Below are 27,177 nucleotides of genomic sequence, written 5' to 3' on the forward strand. Positions count from 1 at the left end.
GAAATGCCTGTGATGAAAGATGGTCAGAAGAATTAAATGAGATAGGGAATTCCCTGGCATCCAGTGGTTAGGACTCCACGCTTCCATGGCAGGGGGCCCAGGTTTGATCCCTGGTTGGGAAACTAAGATCCCGCAAGCTGTGCGGTGCAGCCAAAAAAAAAAGAATTAAATGAGATAATGTCTGTAAAGCTGGGATCACTCATGACATCACCACTGCTCAGTAAGGGAAGGCAGCAGCCATTCTTGTTACTATTGCTGAGGATTTTATTACCTAACTTTCTGCCTTATTAATTTCATGACCTCTTTTTTAAACAAGTACGTGTCAGAAGAAGATCCTATAATGTCAATGTGCGTATAATAAAAATTAACCAGAACCTGAAGGTACCTTGAACTTAGTTGCTCACATGCCAGCTTAATATTTCTTTTCTCTCTATTTTCCTTTCCTTCCAAAATAAATGTCTCCTTTCTAAGCTCGAAGTGAAGAGCATGTGAATATTTCTCAATGAGCTCTTTTACCTGTTTTTCATTGTTTGGCTGAGAACCACTTTGAGCATTCCTTATACAAAGTGTGGTAATTTCACCATCCACTGTCTCTTGACATAGAGCATGAAATTTTTTCAGTGTGCTTTCATAAAATCCACTCATCTTTTTCAGGTAAAGGAAAATATCTGTGTCGAGAACAAGCCTTTCTCCTCTTCTCATAGTCTCAGGTGTTGAGGACCTGGGTGGCTTTAAAGAGTGACTACTTTTCCATGTACTTCCTCTGGGGCTCTGTCTACTCCTGTTTTTTTCTAAAAGAGAACTTGCTTTTAATAGCAAAGATTCTTTGAGCTTCTTGATAGCCAGAAATGATCCTTGAACGGAGATTCTTCCACTGGCTTCCAAAGGACTGAAGCATAAAGCTGGGATTTCCCTTTTCAGGTCCATTACCAGACTTCTCAGACCAAATTGACTCCGAAAAACAGAAAGATCAAGGACAGCATTTACAGAGCTGAAGACCTAAAATTAAACAGAGAAATTAAAACAGCACCACCTAGTGGAGCAGACTACATAAACACATTCTTTTTCTGTCACTTTCTTGGTTTCCCCTGCAGTAGCCCCTAAACCAGGCCTCAACTGCCTAGCACAGCTGGCTTCTTGCGCCATAGCTGCCCATCAGACGGATGCCACAACCCTATCAAGGCCACAGTGTTCGATTTGGGATTCACATTTCTCACTGGATTACCTTAAATAGAGGTGGTCAAATATTTTTTCAGAGGCAGAATGTTTTTTTGAAACAAAGTCTGAAGCAGAACCCAGAGAAATACACTGTTCTGGTTCTGCTCTGTGGATAGGGGTCCCCGTAGAGAGCCCTCCAAGTTAGAAGTTCCTCAGATGGCTGCACAGAACCCTAGGTTTCTTACAGAATAAAGTTTTAAACCAATGCTTTGAATTTTACTTTTTCCTCTTACTTCCACCTTTACTGTGTCTTCAAAGCTCCTTTTTAATGTTCATCCTAATTGTTTTTTCCCCCACAAAAGAAGTCTTTTAGGTAGATGCCTGACATCATCCATGACAGCAGAAAAGCTCACTGTCACTTTAAAAGCATTAAGAGAGTCATAGAGAAACGTAAAAATGACCAGGCAATAACCAAAAAATTTCAAGACACAGTTTTGACCTTTAACACCGACTCAGGTTAACAGGAGTTTGCACTTTCTTTTCTAGAAGTCATGGGATGAGGGTGCTTTGTGCCTCCTATGTAGAGGAGATACTCTGCAGAAGAAATGGGATCCAGATAATCAGCATTACACTTACCTTTTCACTAAAATGGGAGACGGTGAGTTGAGCGGGTCTGACTATCTCTGCTAGATAGTGTTTCTTTTTTCTGATGACATTCTCTGCAACTAAGTGGAAAAAGGGCCACCAGAAGTGTTTATGGCACAATACACTAATAATTATTTTAATTAATAATAATAGAGATGTTCAATTCTTTTTAAATACCTAAGATTTTTTCTGTTTCCTCTAAATTCAGCATTTACATAGTTTTTCCTTCTACTTTAACACATTAAAATTTATACATATATATGTATACATACATACATAAAACACTTGCATGTTTTGTATGTTATATATAATACATAACAAACACCTAAAAGTAAATCCCCCACCACTCTGTTAATTATGGTCATGAGGAGACTTCACCTTTCTGGATCCAGGATATCACACTGTCCTGGTTTGTTTTCCTCTAATTCACTGGCTGACCTGCTCAGTCTCCTTCGCTAATTATCCTTCTCTCCCCATTCTCTAAGGCTTTGGCATACCCCCTCCCACCCCCCTGCCCCACCACCTCAGGCCTCACACCTCTTTGCTAACCTTACACCCACCCCCTGGGTGATGTCAACAATTTCCACAGCTTTAGACATCATCTCTCTATGTATCACCTCGAAAATCCTCTCTTCAACATCGACCTTTCTCCCTTCTGCCTGTGGAAATCTCTACTTCATTATCTGAATAGACGTCTCAATGACCAAAATTCAACTCTTAATAACTAGCTCCCTTCCAAAAGTACTCTTCCTCCCGTGTTCAGCATCTCAGAAAATGACACTTAGTCCATCTACAAATTCTGAACACCCACCAGTTTTCAATCACCTGCCCTGCTACCACCCTAGTCAAGCACCGACTAGTAGCTCTTATTCTCCACATGGCTGCCAGATGGATCACGTTAAAAAAGGCCATCACATTCTGTCAGTCCTCTGCTTAAAACCCTCCAATGGCTTCCCATGTCACCTAGAATAAAATCCAGACACCTTGCTTTGACCCATGTGCTCCTAAACCTAACCTGGTCCCAGCTGCCCATCTAACCACATCTCCTATTCTCTCCTCCTTGCTCATTCCACTCCAGTCACACGAACCTCCCCACTGCTCTTCAGAACGCCCAGCAGGCTGCCCCTCAGAGAATGTTTCCCAGTCCTTCCCTGTGCCTAGAATTTTCTTCCCCCTTATCTGCATGAGTCATTCTCTTACTTCATTCAAGTCTCTGTTCAAATGTCACATAAACAGAGTATTTTCCTACCCACTCTACCTAAAGTAGCACTATCCATCACATTCTATCCTTTTATTCTTCTTTATATTTTTAATAGCACCATATTATATATTAATATATATAAATATACAAGTATATATAAATATACAAATAAATAAAGCAAACAACAATTATATATTCATTTATTGGCTTGTTTATTATCTCTCCACAGATGTATGCTTCATGAAAAAAAAAATTTTGCCTATTTCATTCATTGCTGTATAGCCTCAAGGCCTAGAATGGTGCCTGAAAAGTAATAGGCACTCAATAAATACTTGGGAATAAATGAATGAATGAGCCCTCTCTTTCTCTCTCTGAGTTAACCAATGCAATACACAAAACTAATAATTTCCCTTAATAATATAAAATTATTAACTTCTATGTTCCGCTTAGAGAAATAATAAGGAGCCCTTCCCGCCATCCCTTACCTGAACATCCCCATTGAGAAGGAATGACATAACTAATGGTGAGAGATAAAGGTACTGATAACCCAGTCTTTTGGATCTCTCTCTGGACCCTATCTTCCCTCAAGCAGAGCAAGGTCTCTTCTGCTCCTACTCTTATGTAGTACTTTTACCTCCAAAAGGCTGGCATGGAGACTCACCTTTCTTTGGCAATTTATTCTACCAGCCACTGTGCTGTACAGAAGGCTGCCCCATCCATGAGGCTGGAGGGGTGAATAGCTCTGCGGACCCAACTTCCTCACTTATGTCAGGTTGGAGGTGGGGAACAGAGTGGCTCACTCTGACCTCAGATCCAAGCCATATATCTTCAGTCCAACTTTCCCAGTAATAAAGCAGTTACTATATGAGACTATCCATTTGTTGGTTTGATCAAAGAGAAGCAAATGGTATAATTAAATTGCTGAAGCCACCTCAAAATTCTCCAAGTATTTATCTTTTTTGTGAGATTATAGATAACTTTTGTGGGGTTTTTTTCTGTATTTTACAAATTTTCTACAATAAAACATCTTTATCCCAAGATATAGACAGATTTAAAATATAGAAAAAAAAGTCTTTAAGACTGCCTGTTATTGACAACACTATCATGAGACATTTTCACATTTATTCTTGCTTAACACACTATTGTGCCACTTTTATATTGAAGAATAGAATTATTGCGGAGGAGCTTCAAGATGACAGAAGAGTAAGACACGAAGATCACCTTCCTCCCCACAAATACATCAGAAATACATCTACAGGTGGAACAGCTCCTACAGAACTCCTACTGAACGCTGGCAGAAGACCTCAGACCTCCCAGAAGGCAAGAAACTCCCCACGGGCAAGAAACTTACCCTACCTGGGTAGGGTAAAAGAAAAAAGAAAAAACAGAGACAAAGAATAGGGACGGGGGCTTCCCTGGTGGCACAGTGGTTGAGAGTCCGCCTGCCGATGCAGGGGACACGGGTTCGTGCCCCGGTCTGGGAGGATCCCACATGCTGCGGAGCGGCTGGGCCCGTGAGCCATGGCCGCTGAGCCTGCGCGTCCAGAGCCTGTGCTCTGCAACGGGACAGGCCACAACAGTGAGAGGCCCGCGTACCGCAAAAAAAAAACAAAAACAAAAAGAATAGGGACGGGACCTGCACCAGTGGGAGGGAGCTGTGAAGGAGGAAAGGTTTCCACACACTAGGAAGCCCCTTCACGGGCGGAGACTGCAGGTGGCGGATGGGGGGAACTTCGTAGCCACGGAGGAGAGATCAGCAACAGGGGTGCGGAGGGCAAAGAGGAGAGATTCCCACACAGAGGGTCGGTGCCGCCCAGCACTCACCAGCCCGAGAGGCTTGTCTGCCTACCCGCCGGGGCGGGCAGGGTCTGGGAGCTGAGGCTCGGGTTTCGGAGGTCAGATCCCAGGGAGAGGACTGGGGTTGGCGGTGTGAACACAGCCTGAAGGGGTTAGTGAGCCACAGCTAGCCGGGAGGCAGTCCGGGAAAAGTCTAGAGCTAATGAAGAGACAAGAGACTTTTTCTTGCCTCTTTGTTTCCCGGTGCGCAAGGAGAGGGGATTCAGAGCGCTGCTTAAAGGAGCTCCAGAGACGGGCGGGAGCCGCGGCTATCAGCGCGGACCCGAGACGGGCATGGGACGCTAAGGCTGCTGCTGCCGCCACCAAGAAGCCTGTGTGCAAGCACAGGTCACTCTCCACACCTCCCCTCCCGGGAGCCTGTGCAGCCAGCCACTGCCAGGGTCCCGTGATCCAGGGACAACTTCCCCGGGAGAACGCATGGCATGCCTCAGGCTGGTGCAACGTCACGCTGGCCTCTGCCGCCGCAGGCTCTCCTGGCATCCGTACCCCTCCCTACCCCCGGCCTGAGTGAGCCAGACCCCCAAATCAGCTGCTCCTTTAACCCCGTTCTGTCTGAGCGAAGAACAGACGCCCTACGGTGACCTACAAGCAGAGGCGGGGCCAAATCCAAAGCTGAACCCCAGGAGCTGTGCGAACAAAGAAGAGAAAGGGAAATCTCTCCCAGCAGCCTCAGGAGCAGTGGATTAAACCTCGACAATCAATTGGATGTACCCTGCATCTGTGGAATACCTGAATGGACAACGAATCATCCCAAATTGAGGAGGTGGACTTTGGGAGCAATAATATATATACTTTTTCCTCTTTTTCTGAGTGTGTATGTCTATGCTTCTGTGTCTGATATTGCCTGTATAGCTTTGCTTTTACCATTTCTCCTAGGGTTCTGTCTGCCCGTTTTTCTGTTTTGTTTTTTTTTTTTATTATTTTTAAAAAAATTTTTCTTAATAATTATTTATTTTAATAACTTTATTTTACTTCATTTTATTCTTCTTTCTTTCTTTCTCTCTCTCTCTCTCTCTCTCTCTCTCTCTCTCTCTCTCTCTCTCTCTCTCTCTCTCTCCCTCTCTTTCTCTCTTTCTTTCTTTCTTTCTTTCTCTTTTTCTCCCTTTTATTCTGAGCCGTGTGGATGACAGGCTCTTGGTACTCCAGCCAGGCGTCAGGGCTGTGTCTCTGAGGTGGAAGAGCCAAGTTCAGGACACTGGTCCACAAGAGACCTCCCAGCTCCACATAATATCAAAAGGTGAAAATCTCCCAGAGATCTCCATCTCAACGCCAAGACCCAGCTCCACTCAACGACCAGCAAGCTACAGTGCTGGACACCCTATGCCGAACAACTAGCAAGACAGGAGCACAACCCTATCCATCAGCAGAAAGGCTGCCTAAAATCATAAAAAGGGAACAGACAACCCAAAACACACCACCAGACGTGGACCTGCCCACCAGAAAGACAAGATCCGGCCTCATCCACCAGAACACAGGCACTAGTCCCCTCCACCAGGAAGCCTACACAGCCCACTGAACCAACCTTAGCCACTGGGGACAGACACCAAAAACAACGGGAACTACGAACCTGCAGCCTGTGAAAAGGAGACCCCAAACACAGTAAGATAAGCAAAATGAGAAGACAGAGAAACACAGCAGATGAAGGAGCAAGGCAAAAACCCACCAGACAAAACAAATGAAGAGGAAATAGGCAGTGTGCCTGAAAAAGAATTCAGAATAATGATAGTAAAGATGATCCAAAATCTTGGAAATACAATGGAGAAATTACAAGAAACGTTTAACAAGGACCTAGAAGAACTAAAGAGCAAACAAACAGAGATGAACAACACAATAAATGAAATTAAAAATTCTCTAGAAGGAATCAACAGCAGAGTAACTGAGGCAGAAGAACAGATAAGTGACCTGGAAGATAAAAGAGTGGAAATAACTACTGCAGAGCAGAATAAAGAAAAAAGAATGAAAAGAAATGAAGACAGCCTAAGAGACCTCTGGGACAACATTAAACACAACAACGTTCGAATTATAGGGGTCCCAAAAGAAGAAGAGAAAAAGAAAGGGTCTGAGAAAATATTTGAAAAGATTATAGTTGAAAACTTCCCTAATATGGGAAAGGAAATACTTAAGTCTAGGAGCACAGAGTCCCATACAGGATAAACCAAAGGAGAAACACGCCAAGACACATATTAATCAAACTATCAAAAACTAAATACAAGGAAAAAATATTAAAAGCAGCAAGGGAAAAACAACAAATAACACACAAGGGAATCCCCATAAGGTCAACAGCTGACCTTTCAGCAGGAACTCTGCAAGCCAGAAGGGAGTGGCATGACATATTTAAAGTGATGAAGGAGAAACGCCTACAACCAAGATTACTCTACCCAGCAAGGATCTCATTCAGATTTGACAGAGAAATTAAAACCTTTACAGTCAAGCAAAAGCTAAAAGAATTCAGCACCACCAAAACAGCTTTACAACAAATGCTAAAGGAACTTCTCTAGGCAGGAAACACAAGAGAAGGAAAAGACCTACAATAACAAACCCAAAACAATTAAGAAAATGGTAATAGGAACATACATATCAATAACTACCTTAAACGTAAATGGATTAAATGCTCCAACCAAAAGACATAGATTGGTTGAATGTATACAAAAACAAGACCCGTATATACGCTGTCTACAAGAGACGCACTTCAGACCTAAGGACACATACAGGCTGAAAGTGAGGGGATGGAAAAAGATACTCCATGAAAATGGAAATCAAAAGAAAGCTGGGGGCTTCCCTGGTGGCGCAGTGGTTCAGAGTCCGCCTGCCAATGCGGGGGACACGGGTTCCTGCCGTGGTCCGGGAAGATCCCACATGCCGCGGAGAAGCTGGGCCCGTGAGCCATGGCCACTGAGCCTGTGCTCCACAGCGGGAGAGGCCAAAACAGTGAGAGGCCCGCGTACCTAAAAAAAAAAAAAAAAAAAAAAAAAAGAAACCTGGAGTAGCAATTCTCATATCAGACAAAATAGACCTTAAAAAAAAGCATATTACGAGACAAAGAAGGACAACACATAATGATCAAGGGATCAATCGAGGAAGAAGATATGACAATTGTAAATATTTATGCACCCCACAGAAGAGCACCTCAATACATAAGTTAAATACTAATAGCCATAAAGGGGAAATCCACAGGAACACAATCACAGTAGGGGACTTTAACACCCCACTTTCACCAATGGACAGATCATCCAAAATGAAAATAAATAAGGAAACACAAGCTTTAAATAATACATTAAACAAGATGGACTTAATTGATATTTATAGGACATTCCATCCAAAAACAACAGAGTACACTTCCTTCTCAAGTGCTCATAGAACATTCTCCAGGATAGATCATATCTTGGATCACAAATCAAACCTTGGTAAATTTAAGAAAGTTCAAACTGTATCAAGTATCTTTTCCAACCACAACGCTATGAGACTAGATAACAATTACAGGAAAAGATCTGTAAAAAATACTAACACATGGAGGCTAAACAACACACTACTTAATAACCAAGAGATCACTGAAGAAATCAAAAAATACCTAGAAACAAATGACAATGGAGACACAACAACCCAAAACCTATGCGATGCAGCAAAAGCAGTTCTAAGAGGGAAGTTTATAGCAATACAATCCTACCATATGAAACAAGAAACATCTCACATAACCTAACCTTACACCTAAAGCAGTTAGAGACAGAAGAACCAAAAAACCCCAAAGTTAGCAGAAGGAAAGACATCATAAAGATCAGATCAGAAATACAGGAAAAAGAAATGAAGGAAACAATAGCAAAGATTAATAAAACTAAAAGCTGGTTATTTGAGAAGATAAACAAAATGGATAAACCGTTAAGCAGACTCATCAAGAAAAAAGGGGAGAAGACTCAAAGCGATAGAAATAGAAATGAAAAAGGAGAAGCAACAACTGACACTGCAGAAATACAAAGGATAATGAGACATAACTACAAGCAACTATATGCCAATAAAATGGACAAGCCAGAAGAAATGGACAAATTCATAGAAAAGCACAACCTTCTGAGACTGAACCAAGAAGAAATAGAAAATATGAACAGACCAGTCACAAGCACTGAAATTGAAACTGTGATTAAAAATCTTCCAACAAACAAAAGCCCAGGACCAGATGGCTTCAAAGGTGAATTCTACCAAACATTTAGAGAAGAGCTAACACCTATCCTTCTAAAACTCTTACAAAATGTAGCAGAGGGAGGAACATTCCCAAACTCATTCTACGAGGCCACCATCACCCTGATACCAAAACCGGACAAAGATGTCACAAAGAGAGAAAACTATAGGCCAATAACACTGATGAACATAGATGCAAAAATCCTCAACAAAATACTAGCAAACAGAATCCAACAGCACATTAAAAGGATCATACACCATGATCAAGTGGGGTTTATCCCAGGAATGCAAGGATTCTTCAATATACGCAAATCAAACAATGTGATACACCATATTAACAAATCGAAGGAGAAAAACCATATGATCATCTCAATAGATGCAGAGAAAGCTTTCGACAAAATTCAACACCAATTTATGATAAAAGCCCTCCAGAAAGTAGGCATACAGGGAACTTTCCTCAACATAATAAAGGCAATATATGACAAACCCACAGCCAACATCATCCTCATTGGTGAAAAACTGAAACCATTTCCACTAAAATCAGGAACAAGACAAGGTTACCCACTCTCACCACTCTTATTCAACATAGTTTTGGAAGTTTTAGCCACAGCAATTAGAGAAGAAAACGAAATAAAAGGAATCCAAATCGGAAAAGAAGAAGTAAAGCTGTCACTGTTTGCAGATGACACGATACTATACATAGAGAATCCTAAAGATGCTACCAGAAAACTACTAGAGCTAATCAATGAATTTGGTAATGTAGCAGGATACAAAATTAATTCACAGAAATCTCTAACATTCCTATACACTAATGATGAAAAATCTGAAAGTGAAATGGAGAAAACCCCCCCATTTACCACTGCAACAAAAATAATAAAATATCTAGGAATAAACCTACCTAAGGAGACAAAAGACCTATATGCAGAAAATTATGACACTGATGAAAGAAATTAAGGATGATACAAATAGATGGAGAGATACACCATGTTCTTGGATAGGAAGAATCAACACTGTGAAAATGACTATACTATCCAAAGCAATCTACAGATTCAATGCAATCCCTATCAAACTACCACTGGCATTTTTCAAAGAACTAGAATAAAAAATTTCACAATTTGTATGGAAACACAAAAGACCCCAAATAGCCAAAGCAATCTTGAGAAAGAAAAATGGAGCTGGAGGAATCAGGCTCCCAGAATTCAGACTGTACTACAAAGCTACAGTAATCAAGACAGTATGGTACTGGCACAAAAACAGAAATATAGATCAATGGAACAGGATAGAAAGCCCAGAGATAAACCCATGCACATATGGTCACCTTATCTTTGATAAATGAGACAAGAATATACAGTGGAGAAAAGACAGCCTCTTCAATAAGTGGTGCTGGGAAAACTGGACAGCTACATGGAAAAGGATGAAATTAGAACACTCCCTAACACCATACACAAAAATAAACTTCAAATGGATTAAAGACCTAAATGTAAGGCCAGACACTATCAAACTCTTAGAGGAATACATAGGCAGAACACTCTATGACATAAATCACAGCAAGACCGTTTTTGACCCACCTCCTAGAGAAATGGAAATAAAAACAAAAATAAACAAATGGGACCTAATGAAATTTCAAAGCTTTGGCACAGCAAAGGAAACCATAAACAAGACAAAAAGACAACCCTCAGAATGGGAGAAAATATCTGCAAATGAAGCCACTGACAAAGGATTAATCTCCAAACTTTACAAGCAGCTCATGCAGCTCAATATCAGAAAAACAAACAACCCAATCCAAAAATGGGCAGAAGACCTAAATAGACATTTCTCCAAAGAAGATATACAGATTGCCAACAAATACATGAAAGAATGCTCAACATCATTAATCATTAGAGAAATGCAAATCAAAACTACAATGATATATCATCTCACACGGGTCAGAATGGCCATCAACAAAAAATCTAGAAACAATAAATGCTGTAGAGGGTGTGGAGAAAAGGGAACCCTCTTGCACTGTTGGTGGGAATGTAAATTGATACAGCCACTATGGAGAACAGTATGGAGGTTCCTTAAAAAACTAAAAATAGAACTATCATACGACCCAGCAATCCCACTACTGGCCATATACCCTGAGAAAACCATAATTCAGAAAGAGTCATGTACCACAATGTTCAATGCAGCTCTATTTACAATAGCCCAGACATGGAAGCAACCTAAGTGTCCATCAACAGATGAATGGATAAAGAAGATGTGGCACGTATATACAATGGAATATTACTCAGCCATAAAAAGAAACGAAATTGATTTATTTGTAGTGAGGTGGATGGACCTAGAGTCTGTCATACAGAGTGAAGTAAGTCATAAAGAGAATAACAAATACCATATGCTAACACATATATATGGAATCTTAAAAAAAAAAGTGGTCATGAAGAACCTAGGGGCAAGATGAGAATAAAGATGCAGACCTACTTGAGAATGGACTTGAGGATATAGGGAGATGGAAGGGTAAGCTGGCACAAAGTGAGAGAGTGGCATGGACATATATACACTACCAAACATAAAGTAGATAGCTAGGGGGAAGCAGCCACATAGCACAGGGAGATCAGCTCAGTGCTTTGTGACCACCTATAGGGGTGGGATAGGGATGGTGCGAAGGAGGGAGACACAAGAGGGAAGCGATATGGGGACATAGGTATATGTATAACTGATTCACTTTGTTATAAAGCAGAAACTAACACACCATTGTAAAGCAATTACACTCCAATAAAGATGTTAAAAAATAGAATTATTATTTTTTAAATACACTTTAAACTTTACCAATCCCGTGAATTATTTTAATGAAATTCAATTTTTAATTTCATTTCAAAAGTATTTCTAAGATTACAAAAACTTGATTGGGAAATACCTTTTTTTTCTTTGAATGTTACATATGCAACTCCCTTGGTTCTTGTTGGATATATCACATCTTCAACAACTCCACCCGCATTCTCAATATCTTGAAAGTGACTCTTCACTAATACGGCCAGTGACTGATCATTAACGGAACCAACTGGAAGACCAGCAACTACAATTGTTCTTTCAGAAGCTTCGGATTCCTTGACCTTCAAAACTGATGCCTGCAAAAAAACAGTAGGATACTCTTCAAATATATAGGATTCTACTTAATATAGGCAATGCTACACACCAGTAGGAAAAGCTATTTTATTCAATAAAGGTGCTCTTGCAATTGATTAGATACTTGAAAAAATATATTAAGGTTAGAGCCTGGCCTCATACCATATGCCAGCATAAACTCTATATAAATTTGAGAGTTAAAATGTAAAAAGGAAACCCCTTTTTTTAATAAATGGAAAACACTGGTTAAGATTGGTCTGATTTTAGAAAGACCTAAAAATAATTGTAACCACAAATGAAAAGATTGAGATATAAATTTTTCTTAAGATTTTTTATTTTTGATGTGGACCATTTTTAAAGTCTTTGTTGAATTTGTTATAATATTGCTTCTGCTTTATGTTTTGGTGTTTTGGCCCTGAGGCATGTGGGATCTTAGCTCCCTGACCAGGGACCACCTGCATGGGAAGGGGAAGGGGAAGTCTTAACCACTGGACTGCCAGGGAAGTCCCGAGATATAAATTTTTTAAATCAAAATTTTTTTAAAAGTCAAGCTAACCAATGAAAAAAACAGAACAAAATACCTAGGAATAAACCTACCTAAGGAGACAAAAGACCTGTATGCAGAAAACTGTAAGACACTGATGAAAGAAATTAAAGATGATACAAACAGATGGAGAGATATACCACGTTCTTGGATTGGAAGAATCAACATTGTGAAAATGACTATACTATCCAAAGCAATCTACAGATTCAATGCAATCCCTATCAAACTACCACTGGCATTTTTCAAAGAACTAGAACAAATAATTTCACAATTTGTATGGAAACACAAAAGACCCCAAATAGCCAAAGCAATCTTGAGAAAGAAAAATGGAGCTGGAGGAATCAGGCTCCCAGAATTCAGACTATACTACAAAGCTACAGTAATCAAGACAGTATGGTACTGGCAAAAAAAAAAAAGAAATATAGATCAATGGAACAGGATAGAAAGCCCAGAGATAAACCCATGCACATATGGTCACCTTATCTTTGATAAAGGAGACATGAATATACAGTGGAGAAAAGACAGCCTCTTCAATAAGTGGTGCTGGGAAAACTGGACAGCTACATGGAAAAGAATGAAATCAGAACACTCCCTAACACCATACACCAAAATAAACTTAAAATGGATTAAAGACCTAAATGTAAGGCCAGACACTATCAAACTCTTAGAGGAAAACGTAGGCAGAACACTCTATGACATAAATCACAGCAAGATCCTTTTTGACCCATCTCCTAGCAAAATGGAAATAAAAACAAAAATAAACAAATGGGACATAATGAAACTTAAAGGCTTTTGCACAGCAAAAGAAACCATAAACAAGACGAAAAGACAACCCTCGGAATGGGAGAAAATATCTGCAAATGAAGCAACTGACAAAGGATTAATCTCCAAAATTTACAAGCAGCTCATGCAGCTCAATATTAAAAAAAACAAACAACCCAATCCAAAAATGGGCAGAAGACCTAAACAGACATTTTTCCAAAGAAGATATACAGATTGCCAACAAACACATGAAAGTCTGCTCAATATCACTAATCATTAGAGAAATGCAAATCAAAACCAAAATGAAGTATCACCACACACTATCAGAATGGCCATCATCAAAAAATCTAGAAACAATAAATGATGGAGAGGGTGTGGAGAAAAGGGAACCCTCCTATAATGTTGGTGGGAATGTAAATTGATACAGCCACTATGGGGAACAGTATGGAAGTTCCTTAAAAAACTAAAAATAGAACTACCATACAACCCAGCAATCCCACTACTGGGCATATACCCTGAGAAAACCGTAATTCAAAAAGAGTCATGTACCAAAATGTTCATTGCAGCTCTATTTACAATAGCCCGGATATGGAAGCAACCTAAGTGTCCATCGACAGATGAACGGATGAAGATGTGGCACATATATACAACGGAATATTACTCAGCCATAAAAAGAAATGAAATTGAGTTATTTGTTGCGAGGTGGATGGACCTAGAGACTGTCATAAAGAGTGAAGTTAAGTCAGAAAGAGAAAAACAAATACCGTATGCTAACACATATATATGGAATCTAAAAAAAAAAAAAAAAGTAGTTATGAAGAACCTTGGGGCAGGACAGGAATAAAGATGCAGATGTAGAGAATGTACCTGAGGACATGGGGAGGGGGAAGGGTAAGCTGGGACGAAGTGAGAGCGTGGCAAGGACATATATACACTACCAAATGTAAAATAGATAGCTAGTGGGAAGCAGCCGCATAGCACAGGGAGATCAGCTCGGTGCTTTGTGACCACCTAGAGGGGTGGGATAGGGAGGGTGGGAGGGAGACGCAAGAGGGAGGAGATATGGGGATATATGTTTATGTATAGCTGATTCACTTTGTTATACAGCAGAAACTAACACCCCATTGTAAAGCAATTATACTCCAATAAAGATGTTAAAAAAGAAAAAAAAAAGTCAAGGTAACCACAAAATTTTGTAGTTTGGAGTTGGCTGTATGTTTTCTTGATTGTAGAGTTGAAAGTACATAAGGTAATAAAAAACACATTCTTTTTTTTTTTTCTTTTTTTGGTAAAATTAGGAAAAAGTCACCATAAAAAAATAAAACCCTGGCAATAACATTGGAGCTCCAGTGAAGTAAACCCTGCCTTCCAGCACATATCTGAAATAGAATTCAACCACTGAGAGCACATGCTATTGTAGACTGTGCCACCCTGGGAACAGAGGACCAAGTGCAAGTAGATCCTTCCCTGGGCTCACTCTCTGTGAACTTCTTGTATTAAGGTTTTAATTTGTTCCCCAGCTCATTTAGGGCAGTGGACCTATAAACTTCTCCCAATGCTTATATAGGTAGTCCAGCTTGATTACACCAGAGCTCAGACATAATCTATCCTAAATTACCCGCAGGGAGGACAGGATGTCTCACAGGTCCAAATAATGGTTAATAGATCATAAAGATGTTTTGGTTTTCAGTTCAGAGGACTCTATATACTCAGAGTAGGGCTTCACTGGGGATAGGCAAACGGCTTCCAACCTTCCCGATCAAGAAAACAGTCTAAGCATACACACAGTGTCCATTCTAACCCAGGAGCATCTTAAAATGAAAGTAGAAGAATAAAAAAGAGAGTAAACACAATTAAGGGGAGCAATCAGCAGCATAGGGGAGATTTCAACAATTTCTTGAAGACGGAAGAGATACAGAAGTATGTTGAAGGATAAGACAGAGGGAATCCAGGATAAAGAAAAGGGGGTTGCAATGCAAAGGTGACAACTTTCATGGCAGAACCTCAGAAATGAAAAAAGGGATCCAAACCAGAAAGATTAGTTGAAAAGCTAGCGGCAAAACAAAACTGAATGGACACTAGGGAGAATCTGACCTGCTAGTATGGGTGCTGGCACCCCAGAGCAAGCCCCCTCCCCCTCCACTTTCTGGCATTTGAAAGGGCCCAAGCCTAAAGATCATAAGTAAATTAAAGTGTGCATGTTTTCAGTAAATTATAGAATACCAAAAAAAGAGAATCTATTTGACACAGCTGCGAGGAACATTTTTCTGTAAGTGGAAAAAGGAAAAATACACATGACATTGGACAAAAAGGAGAAAAAGTAATCACAGCACACTATTATTAGGCCCTGCTGTAAACAGTATTTACTGTTTGCATAATAATATAGACACTCTCATTGGTTTTTATCTTTTAGACTAATTCTGTTTAATCTTCAAAATACCAAAGACTTAAATATGATTACAGAATAAAATGGAAACATTCAACCCTGTCAATGTAAGAATAAAGGTAAAACTAACATTAGTTGAGAAAAAAAGAAACATCTATATTTATATTACTGAAAATCATGTAATACCATCAAAATTTTAAGTATATTATGAAAGTTACAAAAATAGTCCACAGGAGAATTTAAAATATTACTAAAACTTTCAAGCTTGAAAGGTGGGAGAAGTCAGAGGTTACTTGAGTGAAATCCTCATTTATCACAGCAGGAATTCAATAATAGAAAATGCCTAAAGTCAATGATGACCGCCCCCAGGATATGCTCTCTCTCAGCATCTCATTTGACTTTTCAGCTGGTGGTTATAAAATAAGGTGGCAAAAATGTACCTGCATTTCTTAGAATATAGAGTATCTTGTCAATTAGTTAATCAATTTACAAATACAGTATTAATGAAGCAGGTGTTCTATATCTGGCAATATGCTGGGTACCAAAGATGACACATACGAAGACATAAAGCACACCCCTCACCCTGAAATTGTTCCACTATAAAAATTTACTGAGCATTTATTATGTGCGGGGCACCTGGATGGGCCTTAAGATTACCAACACACACACAAAAAGAGCCTTTAAGTTATGGATGAGAAGGAGGCAGGCACATACATAAATCATTTCAACAGAGCTTGGTAGGCACAAAAAGAGGGAGGTCTTCTTCTCTATAAGAAGAACAGACCGGGCTTCCCTGGTGGCGCAGTGGTTGAGAGTCCGCCTGCCGATGCAGGGGACACGGGTTCGTGCCCCGGTCTGGGAGGATCCCACATGCCGCGGAGCGGCTGGGCCCGTGAGCCATGATCGCTGGGCCTGCGCATCCGGAGCCTGTGCTCCGCAACGGGAGAGGCCACAACAATGAGAGGCCCGTGTACTGCAAAAAAAAAAAAAAAAGAAGAAGAACAGACCAACACCCCAAAATCTGAGAAGGATACAGGGCCATTCACAATAAAGGTCACTTAGGATTAGGAAGCAAGATTAATTCTGACTAAAGCAGTCAAAGAAGGCTTCATGAAAGAGAGACCTTGAAGGCTGAGGTCGAATTTTAACTAATGGTCAAATTTAATTAAAAATGCAAAAGAGTTCACAGCAAAAGCAAAGGGACAGAGGAATGGAGGATGAAAATGGCTCATATTGAGACATATAAAGCAAAGGTAGTGTCTCCTGAAAAGGAAACTCATAATAATTATGGACTCTTTGTTATGGGAGGTAATTTTAATGGATGAAAACAGTTTCTTAAAATATTCAGGGACAAATAAATTGCACAGGAAACAATAAAAATATAAAAATGTGTTCCTCCATCCTAGCCCCAAGTGGTAAGATGTAATTATCCCAAAATAGTTCTTTCTAGAAAAGGAAAAAAAAAAAAAGATTTTTGAGACTTTAAGGGGATTTTTGTTTCACATGAGATTTGTCTTGATTTACTATACATCTGGCTCTAACAGTCCACACCAACCTCCACGGATAAGTGGCTAGTGAATTAGCTTCCTTTTCTTCATCAGTGTCAAAGAAAATCTTACTCCGCCTCTGCCCTCATCAACTAATACCATATTTCTTTATTCAAATGTCTACATTTATCTTTGAAATCAAAGAAACTTCTCCTTGATGGCTATTAATCTCTTCTATCCACCGTTAAGAAGAAAAAGAGAGGTCTTGGAGATAGCCCTTTCAAGAGTTACCATATGGAGATAAAGAATTTTGAAACATGAGCAGCATTTTGGTCGGCAGGTATTAAAATGACGGCAATTTCCTTGCATCAATGATACATTTTAAGAGACTTTTGACCATAGTATCAGCAAACAAAAAGATAAAAAGAAAAACTGAGTTTATTTTTATAAGTAAAGCACTTGGGAGAGATAGTTAAATTTATTCACTGCGTTCGCTTACATTCCTTTTCTCAAAATTAGGTGTCTATTTTCATCCACGTTGCCTTTACCACCACCGGTAAACAAAGTCGCACTTGCACTTCACAAATGCTTGGGCACTTCTGACCAGGAATTGAAGGCCCTGCCACTGCCTTTAAGCGCTTGATACAGAGTACACGGAAGCCTAAATCTTAAATTTGCTAACTGTTCTTGCTAGGCAGCAAAGATGGTGATAACACAGAGCCCTTTGTGTCTGGAGAAAGAACTAAGGCCACAAGAGAAAAGAATTCCCGCTAAGACGTCAGGCTGCTTTCCCAACTGTGTCCTTGGCTCGAATCCTTCCCTTACAGAAGGAAACGGTGGCCTCCATTTCTGGGCAATTCTCTCCTCTCCTGCTCCCAAAGTGTGGCAGGACAACAGTTAAGCCTTAACACAGGCTGCGAGGCCACTCGTCGACCAAACAGCTGTGTCCCTGACAACCAGGCACTAGGTGCCGGAGGAGGCCGCGGCGATGCATCCGTTTGGAGCTGGCCTGCGGTGAAGCGCGCGGAACTGCCACCCGTACAGGTGCAGAAAGACCGGGCTAGGTTTGCCTTCGGGGTCCCTCCCCGCGCCTCCCCGGTCACCCCGCACCCTCGCCCGTCCTGCCCGGCTCCGCGTCCTCCTGGGGGACCGTGGTGACGGGACGAGGACCACTCCGCCCTGCAAAACCCAAAGCAAAAGCAACTTGCCATGGCGGAGGAGAGACGAGCCCTCGGCGGCCGGCCGGGCCCAGAGCTAGCGGAGCGTGGGTGGCGCGGCGGGAGCTGGCTGACGGATTTTGGTTTCGGTTTTCTGTTCCCGCTTGTTTGGAGACAGCCCCTCCACCCCAGCCCGCGGTTCTGCGGCCTCGGGGCCTCGGGGCCTCGGGGCCTCGGGATGAGAGCCCGGACCTGGGGCGGCTGCTGTCCGGACGCCCTCGGTAGTTCCGCAACTTTTGAAATCAAGCTGGAGAGAGGTCGGGGGGATTCCCCGGCGCGAATGCGGGTATTCTCCGGGTGCTGTGTCTGTCCTGTGGGCAGTGGATCGTCCTTCCTACGCCATCTTTATCTCCCTAGTTGTGTTCTCACCACACCACGCCTGTTTCTCCTCTGGTCCCCTGCCCAGGACCAGTGACCAGGTGCGCAGGGCACAGATGAAAGGTCCCTGCTAAAAGAGAGCTCACCATCCTGGCCATCCCGTGCTCAGATTCCTGAGTCTGGCACCTACAGGGACACAGGGAATCTACATACATAGCTTCAAAGTCAAAGAGAGCATGAGTAAGAAAAGCAAATAGCTGGCTAGTATGGAGTTCAATTCCACTCCTAAGAAATACAAATTGAAATCATAACAGGATCCCCTTTTTTCATGATTAGAGTGGCAAAACTTAAAAAGTGCTGGTAATACCCAGTGTCAGCCAGAGTGTGAGGAAACATCAATGTTGCTGCAAGCATAGATAGGTGTAAGCATTTCTAAGGATTTTGGCCCCTCTCAAAAATGTAAAGTGAAAAAAAAAAGTAAAAATGCATATATATCCTTAGAATTAGCAACTCCACTTTCAGAAATGAACTGAAGTTACAGTGCACGAGTAGAACTAAGATATTGTACAGATATTTTAATTGCGCATTGCTTGTAATACAATAATTTTTTTTCAGAAAGTCTGGGATCCACCCAGTTAAACCATGAAATAGAACTATTTATTATATGGTCGATGGCACATCTGTTAAGGCCTAAGGCTATGAAGATTTTAAAACAATAAGGTAGATCTATATGTAATTCCCCAATTTATATTTTATATTCAGATTCCTACACTTAAATGCCCACTTGAATGTCTGATAAGCATGTGAAGCCTAATAGGACCTTCCTCCCATTCTTCCTTCTCAGTAAATAGCACTACCACCCACTGAGGAACTTAAACTCAGAACTCACTTGTCTTCCTTAATTCCTCTTTTCCTTAGCTCCGTTAGTACATTCCATAAACTGCACACTATCTCCAACTTTATCTCTACCACCCAGATCAACTGCGTCCTCCGCCTTCGGCTTTGTTCAATTCATTCCGGATACCACACCCAGGATGATATTTTTTAAATATAAATCAGGTTTGATCCCTGTCTGAACACTTCATTGTTTTCCCATTGCACTTTGAATAAAATTTACTTCCCCACCAAAGGGGGCTTTTCCCCAGCCCTGTTTCTATGTCATGGCCTGGATGGTTCTTCCCTGATATTCACTTAACTGGCTCATTGCTGTCATTGGAGCCTTAGCTCAAATGAGCCCTCTTCAGGGAGACTGTTTCTGATCACCCAGTCTAAATTTGTCCCCCCAGTTATTATTCTATCACCCTGTTATTCCATCTAAATATCACTCACACCTTTCTAAAAATATGAAGATACATTTGTTTATTTTTTCTTACCTGTCACCCACCCCCCCCCCCAACACAATAGACAGTAGTGTTGCCGGAAGGGGGACCCATTCCAGGGCCCGAGAGTGGGCTTTTGTCTAACTCTCAAAAATGAATTGTCTGAGGAGACACACGTGCTGACAAAGCAAGAGACTTAATTGGGAAGAGGCGCTCGGGCTGAAAGCAGCAGGGTAAGGGAACCAGGAGAACTGCTCTGCCACGTGGCTCGCAGTCTCGGGTTTTATGGTGATGCGGTTAGTTTCCAGGTTGTCTCTGGCCAATCACTCTGACTCAGGGTCCTTCCCGGTGGCGGGTGCATGGCTCAGCCAAGATGGATTCCAGCGAGAAGGATCCTGGGAGGTTTGTAGGACATATGGACTGGTGTCTCCTCTCTCCTTTTGACCTTTCCCGAATTCTTCTGGTTGGTGGTACCTTGTTAGTTCCATGTTCCTTACCAGGACCTCCTGTCATAAGATAACTCATGCAAGTGGTTACAGTAGGGCCTGGCCAGGGCGGGTGGTTTTGGTCAGTGGTTCCCTTAACAGCAGTGCTGCTCACCAACATTCCTTGTTGTCAATTCAATCCCATGTGGAGGGATCGCCCTTCTCCCTTTGATGTTAGGCATGGCCATATGATTCATTCAGCCAATGAAATGTGAGGAGAATGGACATGTCTCATATTTGGATGGAAGCATTTCATTGCCATTGCCAGTGCAAGAGTCTGCAACACTCTCTTTGCCTTGGTGCACATAGAAGCATGTAATGAAGGCAACATGCACCAGTGAGCCAACACTTAGAACACAGCTGCAAGAGGGAGTTGCCTGGACCCATAACAAAATTTACGTGAATGAGAAATAACTTTGATGTTTAAAACCACTGAACTTTTTTTCAGCAATATCACCTAGCCTACTCTGACTAATATATCCAAGCCATTAGAAAAAAAGAACACCATGAAAATATTTGCAAATCACACATCTGATAAGGGATTTGTATTCAGAATACACAAAGAACTCTTACAACTCAAAAATAAGATAACCCACTAAAAAATGGACAAAAATTGGGGCTTCCCTGGTGGCGCAGTGGTTGAGAGTCCACCTGCTGATGCAGGGCACACGGGTTCGTGCCCCGGTCCAGGAAGATCCCACATGCCATGGAGCGGCTGGGTCCGTGAGCCGTGGCCGCTGAGCCTGCGCGTCCGGAGCCTGTGCTCCACAACGGGAGAGGCCACAACAGTGAGAGGCCTGCGTACTGCAAAAAGAAAAAAGGACAAAAATTGAATAGATATTTTATCAAAGCAGATACATGAATTCATAATATGCACATGAAAATATGCTCAACATCATTAGTCGTTAAAGAAATGCAAATTAAAACAATGAAATACCACTCCATACTGACTAAAATGGTTGTAATCAAAAAGACAGATGACAGCAAATGTGGAGAATGTGGAGAAATGAGAACTCTCATGCATCGCTGGTGGGAAAGCAAAATGTTACAGCCACCTTTGAAAACAGTTGAGCAGTTTATCAAAAGTTAAGCATAAATTTACCATATGACCAAGAAAATTCACTCCTAGATAAATACCCAAGAGAAATGAAAACATGCATGCAAACAAAGACTTATAAGCAAATGTTCATAATGTTATAGTAATAGCCAAGAAATAGAAATAACCCAAATGGCAATCAATTACTTAAAGGATAAATAAAATGCATTTTATATATATATATATATACTATGTACATAATATATATATTATATGTATATTATATATGTATACACATACACACATTTATACACAATGTAATATTACTTGGCAATAAAAAGGAATGAAATACTGATACATGCTATAACAAGGATGAAGCTCAAAAAAATCATACTAAGTACAAAAAAACTAGACACAAAAGGCCATATAGTGGCCACATTTAACCAGAAAAGACAAATATGTGAAGAGAGAAAGTAGAAAAGTGATGCCTTGGGCTGGAGGTGGAAATAAAGATTAACTGTAAATGGATATGAGCACCATAATCCAAACTGGGATCCTCTCCAGGGAATAATGAGAGATCTCATATTAGAGTCGACAATGCAGGTCTACTCATCTGTGAGATCAAATCTGACTCAGGGTGACCCTTAACCTTGTATGTGCCAACTATTCCAACTTGTATGTGCTGACAGCATTCAAGACATGCTACCCCAAAATATGGCTCCTTGGCATATTGAATATTTCAAACTGAAGGAAATGGCACATACTAGAAGGACTTTCTGACCTTCCCCCCAAAGCAGGTCATAAAACCCTCATGTGAGAAGTGCTCTCCCTATACCCACAGGAAAGGAACATCCTTACTTCCAAAGATAGAGGGACACAGAGAGGAATCTGAGTGACTAGGCCTTACTAAGTTTCCCTCAGTTTACTACACTTAGCTGATACTCTAGGTCCTATCATTTTCCACTTTCTACCACATTACTCTTCATCAACCCTAGCATGGAAACACTCGGGTTTAACCATTTCTTCCCGTCTTAATTTCCTTGTGAAGCTTCCCATGTCACAAAAAAATTATATTAATAAATGTGTATGCTTTTTTCTCATTAATCTGTCTTTGTCAGTTTAATTTCCAGATCCAAACAGGGACCCTAAGAGGCTTGAGGAAAACTTCCCCCCACACACACACACCCCAGTGCCAAACTGTCTCTGAGGAAGCATGAGTCCAAATGTGGCCAAAATAAGTCTCGCAACTTATTACTAAAACTACATCCAAAAGAAAAAATTTTAATCTCTCACAGCCCCAATTAGAAGGCCTCCTATCTCACTATACTTTTTTTCTGTCTCACAGCTTAAGTAAAATTAAATTGGTCAACATTTTCCTGACTATTTTTAATTTGTGATACTGAAAAAACAAAAACAAAACCTATTACTAGATGTTTCACCTGTATCTTGATAATTACTTATTTTCATTATATGTGGCATTCATTGGGAAGATTTCTAAAAATAGGATAAAAAGAAAGTTATTTTTAAAGGTGTAGCAGTCAATGCTGAAAGGGAGCAGTGAAATAGTCCTTTATTGCACTATTTATAAAAGTACAGATTGATGCCTACCTTTCTGGAAAGCAATTGTAGCCATATGTATCAAGATCCTTAAAAGAATTTATATCCTTTAACCTGTCACACTAGTAAGTATCACCTTGAAATAAGGTCAAAACTGCAGAAAAAAGATCTGTATAACAAGATATATAAAGGTTTATGTACACCTTAGCACTTATAAGTATGAAAAAATTGGAAACAATCTTAATGTCCAACAATAGGGAAAAAATAACATGGGATACTTTCACAAGGTGAAATGTAACATGATTAAAAAATAAAAAGACTGGAAAGGAGGACATTAAAATGTTTACCATTATCTGTGGGGGTGAATTTTTGGTGATTTTTATTATCTTCAATATACTTTGTGTATTTTTCAAGAATAAGCATCTTTTTCTTTACAAATACCAACAGGATATCATTGATGCTATTCACTATACAGTTTTGGCTTTCTGCCTTCCAAGCATATGATAGGATTGAACATCCAAGTTCTTTTATAGTTGGGTGGAGCTGTATATTTAGTTCTGGTTGAGTTGTGAATGGAAGGAACATTTTTGGACCAAGAATTTCATTGCCAGTTCAAGACTCTTCAAAATTCTTTTCCTCTGGCATGGCATCTAGCAATAAAATTGGTGGCTGCTGTTACTCTAGTTCACTTAGTGTCTACCATGAGCATTCCTTTCGTTGACCCAACATGGACATGTAGAATGAGCAATGAGTAAACTTTTGTTGTTTTAGGTCTCTGAAATTTAGAGATAATTTGTCACATCAGCATCAGTCTATCCCAACTGATACAGAAATTGGTATTCTGAAGTGGAGTATTGTTGTAGCGAAAAGGAAAGGAAAGGAAAGGAAAGAAAAAATTCACAACACAATCTAAAATACAGGGTTTGGCTCAGAGACCAGATGGCAGGTGAAAAGGAAAGAAAAAATTCACAACACAATCTAAAATACAGGGTTTGGCTCAGAGACCAGATGGCAGGTGATTAGAAAATAGTTATCAGAGGGCTTCCCTGGTGGCGCAGTGGTTGAGAGTCCGCCTGCCGATGCAGGGGACATGGGTTCGTGCCCCGGTCCAGGAGGATCCCACATGCCGCAGAGTGGCTGGGCCCGTGAGCCATGGCTGCTGGGCCTGCGTGTCCGGAGCCTGTGCTCCACAACGGGAGAGGCCACAGCAGTGAGAGGCCCGTGTACCACAAAAATAAAAAAATAAAATAAAATAGTTATCAGAGATTAGAATGCTGATCCATATTATGTAGTGGAAAAACATTCAGTAAAACTGTCACACATGATAGCTTGGAAGGCAAATAATATACCTAATTAGCTTGTAGGTTTTTTTTAAAAAACTGTGAAAACCAAAATTAGTAGCATATGTCTTGGTGCATTTAACAAAGTAATATAAGAAAGAAATGAGCTTAGAAAAGAATTCGGCCAGTTTGAAAGCAGGAATAACAGGGAATAGATAAAGTCCAGAAATATGGGAACTTGCAGTGTTGGATGTAAACAACACTTTCCATTCTCAAATGATAAAACTGAGAACACCTTTGAGTAAAAAAGGCTGATTAGAACTTTGCTTTACAGCAAGGATCAAATCAATGATCAAATCAAGGTTTAAATCTCTGAACAAGCTAAGGTCCCTCAGAGCAAAAACAGCAAGTAACATTGCAGAATTCAATAAACCCTTTCAACTGGACTAATTCAGGGAAAAGAAATTTTAAGTGTCCTGATAGACTCAAATCAAGTGAAGACAGGGAGAGAAGGGGGCCAAGAAATCAGAGAATTACATCTACTCTAAAAAGAGAAGTCTAGAAAAAAAAAAAAAAAAAACTGTATGTGTGGCTATTGGCATATGTAAGCTGACCAGACTTTAGTCTATTTTAATAGATAAGAAGCCTGTTAAGTTTTTGAATTACACCACCTAACTTGCCACTGGCCCAGGTAAAGAGATTATGACTGTTCAAAACTTTAAAAACTTGGTCCCAAACATTAATCATAGGAAGTGTGCCAAGTGAGGACGCTTTTCAGCCTCCAAGAAAAATATATTATGAATCTCCATTCTAGATATGGCCCAGGAAAATAATGGAAAATGAAGAATGTCCAGGAGCTATGAGGACAATGAGCAAGAGAAGAATTTCCAGAGTGGAATCACAGCCTACCCAATAACTCCATGGGATTTCAGAATGGCTTTGGCCTAGTGACTGCTATGTGTCTCCCATTGCTTCCTTTTTCAAATGTGAGAGAGTTGATTGCAGTGATCTTGTTCTGGTCCCACCACTGCATATTGGGGGTCTCTAGATAAAGAGAAGTAACATTCAGCCCTGATACAGAAACTTCCACATATCACATAGAGTTCTTGCACTTTGAGTATGTTGTTATGATTGGGTGAAATTTGGGGGTTTTCTCCCTTGGGGATGGGGTGAGTGTGAGTGTATTTTGTATGTGAAGAACAGTAATCCAAATATTGATGACCAGGAAGGGTCTTCAAGATGGGGGAGGAGTAAGACGTAGAGATCACCTTCCTTCCCACAAATACATAAAAAATACAACTACAGGGCTTCCCTGGTGGCGCAGTGGTTGAGAGTCCACCTGCCGATGCAGGGGACATGGGTTCGTGTCCCGGTCCGGGAAGATCCCACATGCCACAGAGCGGCTGGGCCCATGAGCCATGGCCACTGAGCCTGCGTGTCCGGAGCCTGTGCTCTGCAATGGGAGAAGCCACAACAGTGAGAGGCCCGCGTACAGCAAAAAAAAAAAAAAATTTAAAAATACAACTACAGGGCTTCCCTGGTGGTGCAGTGGTTAACAATCCGCCTGCCAATGCAAGGGACACGGATTCAAGCCCTGGTCTGGGAAGATCCCACATGCCACAGAGCAACTAAGCCCATGTGCTACTGAGCCTGTGCTCTAGAGCCCATGTGCTGCATCTACTGATGCCCCGGTGCTCTAGGGCCTGTACTCCACAACAAGAGAAGCCACCACAATGAAAAGCCCGCACACCACAATGAAGAGTAGCCCCCGCTCGCCGCAACTAGAGAAAACCCGCGTGTAGCAACAAAGACCCAACACAGCCAAAAATAATAAATAAATAAAAATAAATTAATTTAAAAAAAATACAACTACATGTGGAACAACTCCTACAGAACACCTACTGAACCCTGGCAGAAGACCTCAGACGTCCTAAAAGGCAAGAAACTCCCCACGTACCTGGGTAGGGCAAAAGAGAAAAGGAAAAACAGAGACAAAAGAATAGGGATGGGACCTGCCCCTCTGGGAGGGAGCTGTGAAGGAGGAAAAGTTTCCACACACTAGGAAGCCCCTTCACTGGCAGAGAAAGGGGGTGGGGGGGAAGTTTTAGAGCCATGGAGGAGAGCGCACCAACAGGGGTGCAGAGACCAAAGCAGAGAGATTCCCACAAAGAGGACTGCTGCCGACCAGCACTCACCAGCCTGAGAGGCTTGTCTGCTCACCTGCCGGGTAAGGTGGGGGCTGGGAGCTGAGGCTTGGGCTTTGGAGGTCAGATCCCAGGGAGAGGACTAGGGTTGACTGTGTGAACACAGCCTGAAGGGGGCTAGTGCACCACAGCTAGCAGGGAGGGAGTCCGGGAAAAACTCTGAAATTGCCTAAGAGGCAAGAGACCATTGTTTCGGGATGCGCAAGGAGAGGGGATTCAGAGCACTGCCTAAAACGAGCTCCAGAGATGGGTGCAAGTGGCGGCTATCAGCGTGGACACCAGAGATGGGCATGAAATGCTAAGGCTGCTGCTGCAGCCAAGAAGCCTGTGTGCAAGCACGGGTCACTAACCGCACCTCACCTCCCGGAAGCCTATGTAGCCCGCCACTGGCAGGGTCCCGTGATCCAGGGACAACTTCCCCGGGAGAATGCACGGCATGCCTCAGACTGTTG

The 27,177-nt window shown here is 41.3% G+C and overlaps 1 protein-coding gene across 1 annotated transcript; it reads right to left on the reverse strand.

Moving 5' to 3' along the window:
• Window positions 1-267: 267 nt before the first annotated feature.
• On the reverse strand, window positions 268-27,163 carry RBM43 (RNA binding motif protein 43; the record flags this gene model as incomplete). The annotated part of the gene is made up of 5 exons (XM_079710698.1): window positions 268-999; window positions 1,795-1,883; window positions 11,922-12,132; window positions 18,518-18,837; window positions 27,076-27,163. The coding sequence occupies 5 exons, from the start codon at window positions 27,161-27,163 to the stop codon at window positions 268-270; spliced, it is 1,440 nt and encodes a 479-aa protein (XP_079566824.1).
• Between the last annotated feature and the right edge of the window lie 14 nt (window positions 27,164-27,177).

Source organism: Hyperoodon ampullatus (assembly GCF_949752795.1).
Source record: "Hyperoodon ampullatus genome assembly, chromosome: 8".
NCBI lineage: Eukaryota > Metazoa > Chordata > Mammalia > Artiodactyla > Ziphiidae > Hyperoodon > Hyperoodon ampullatus.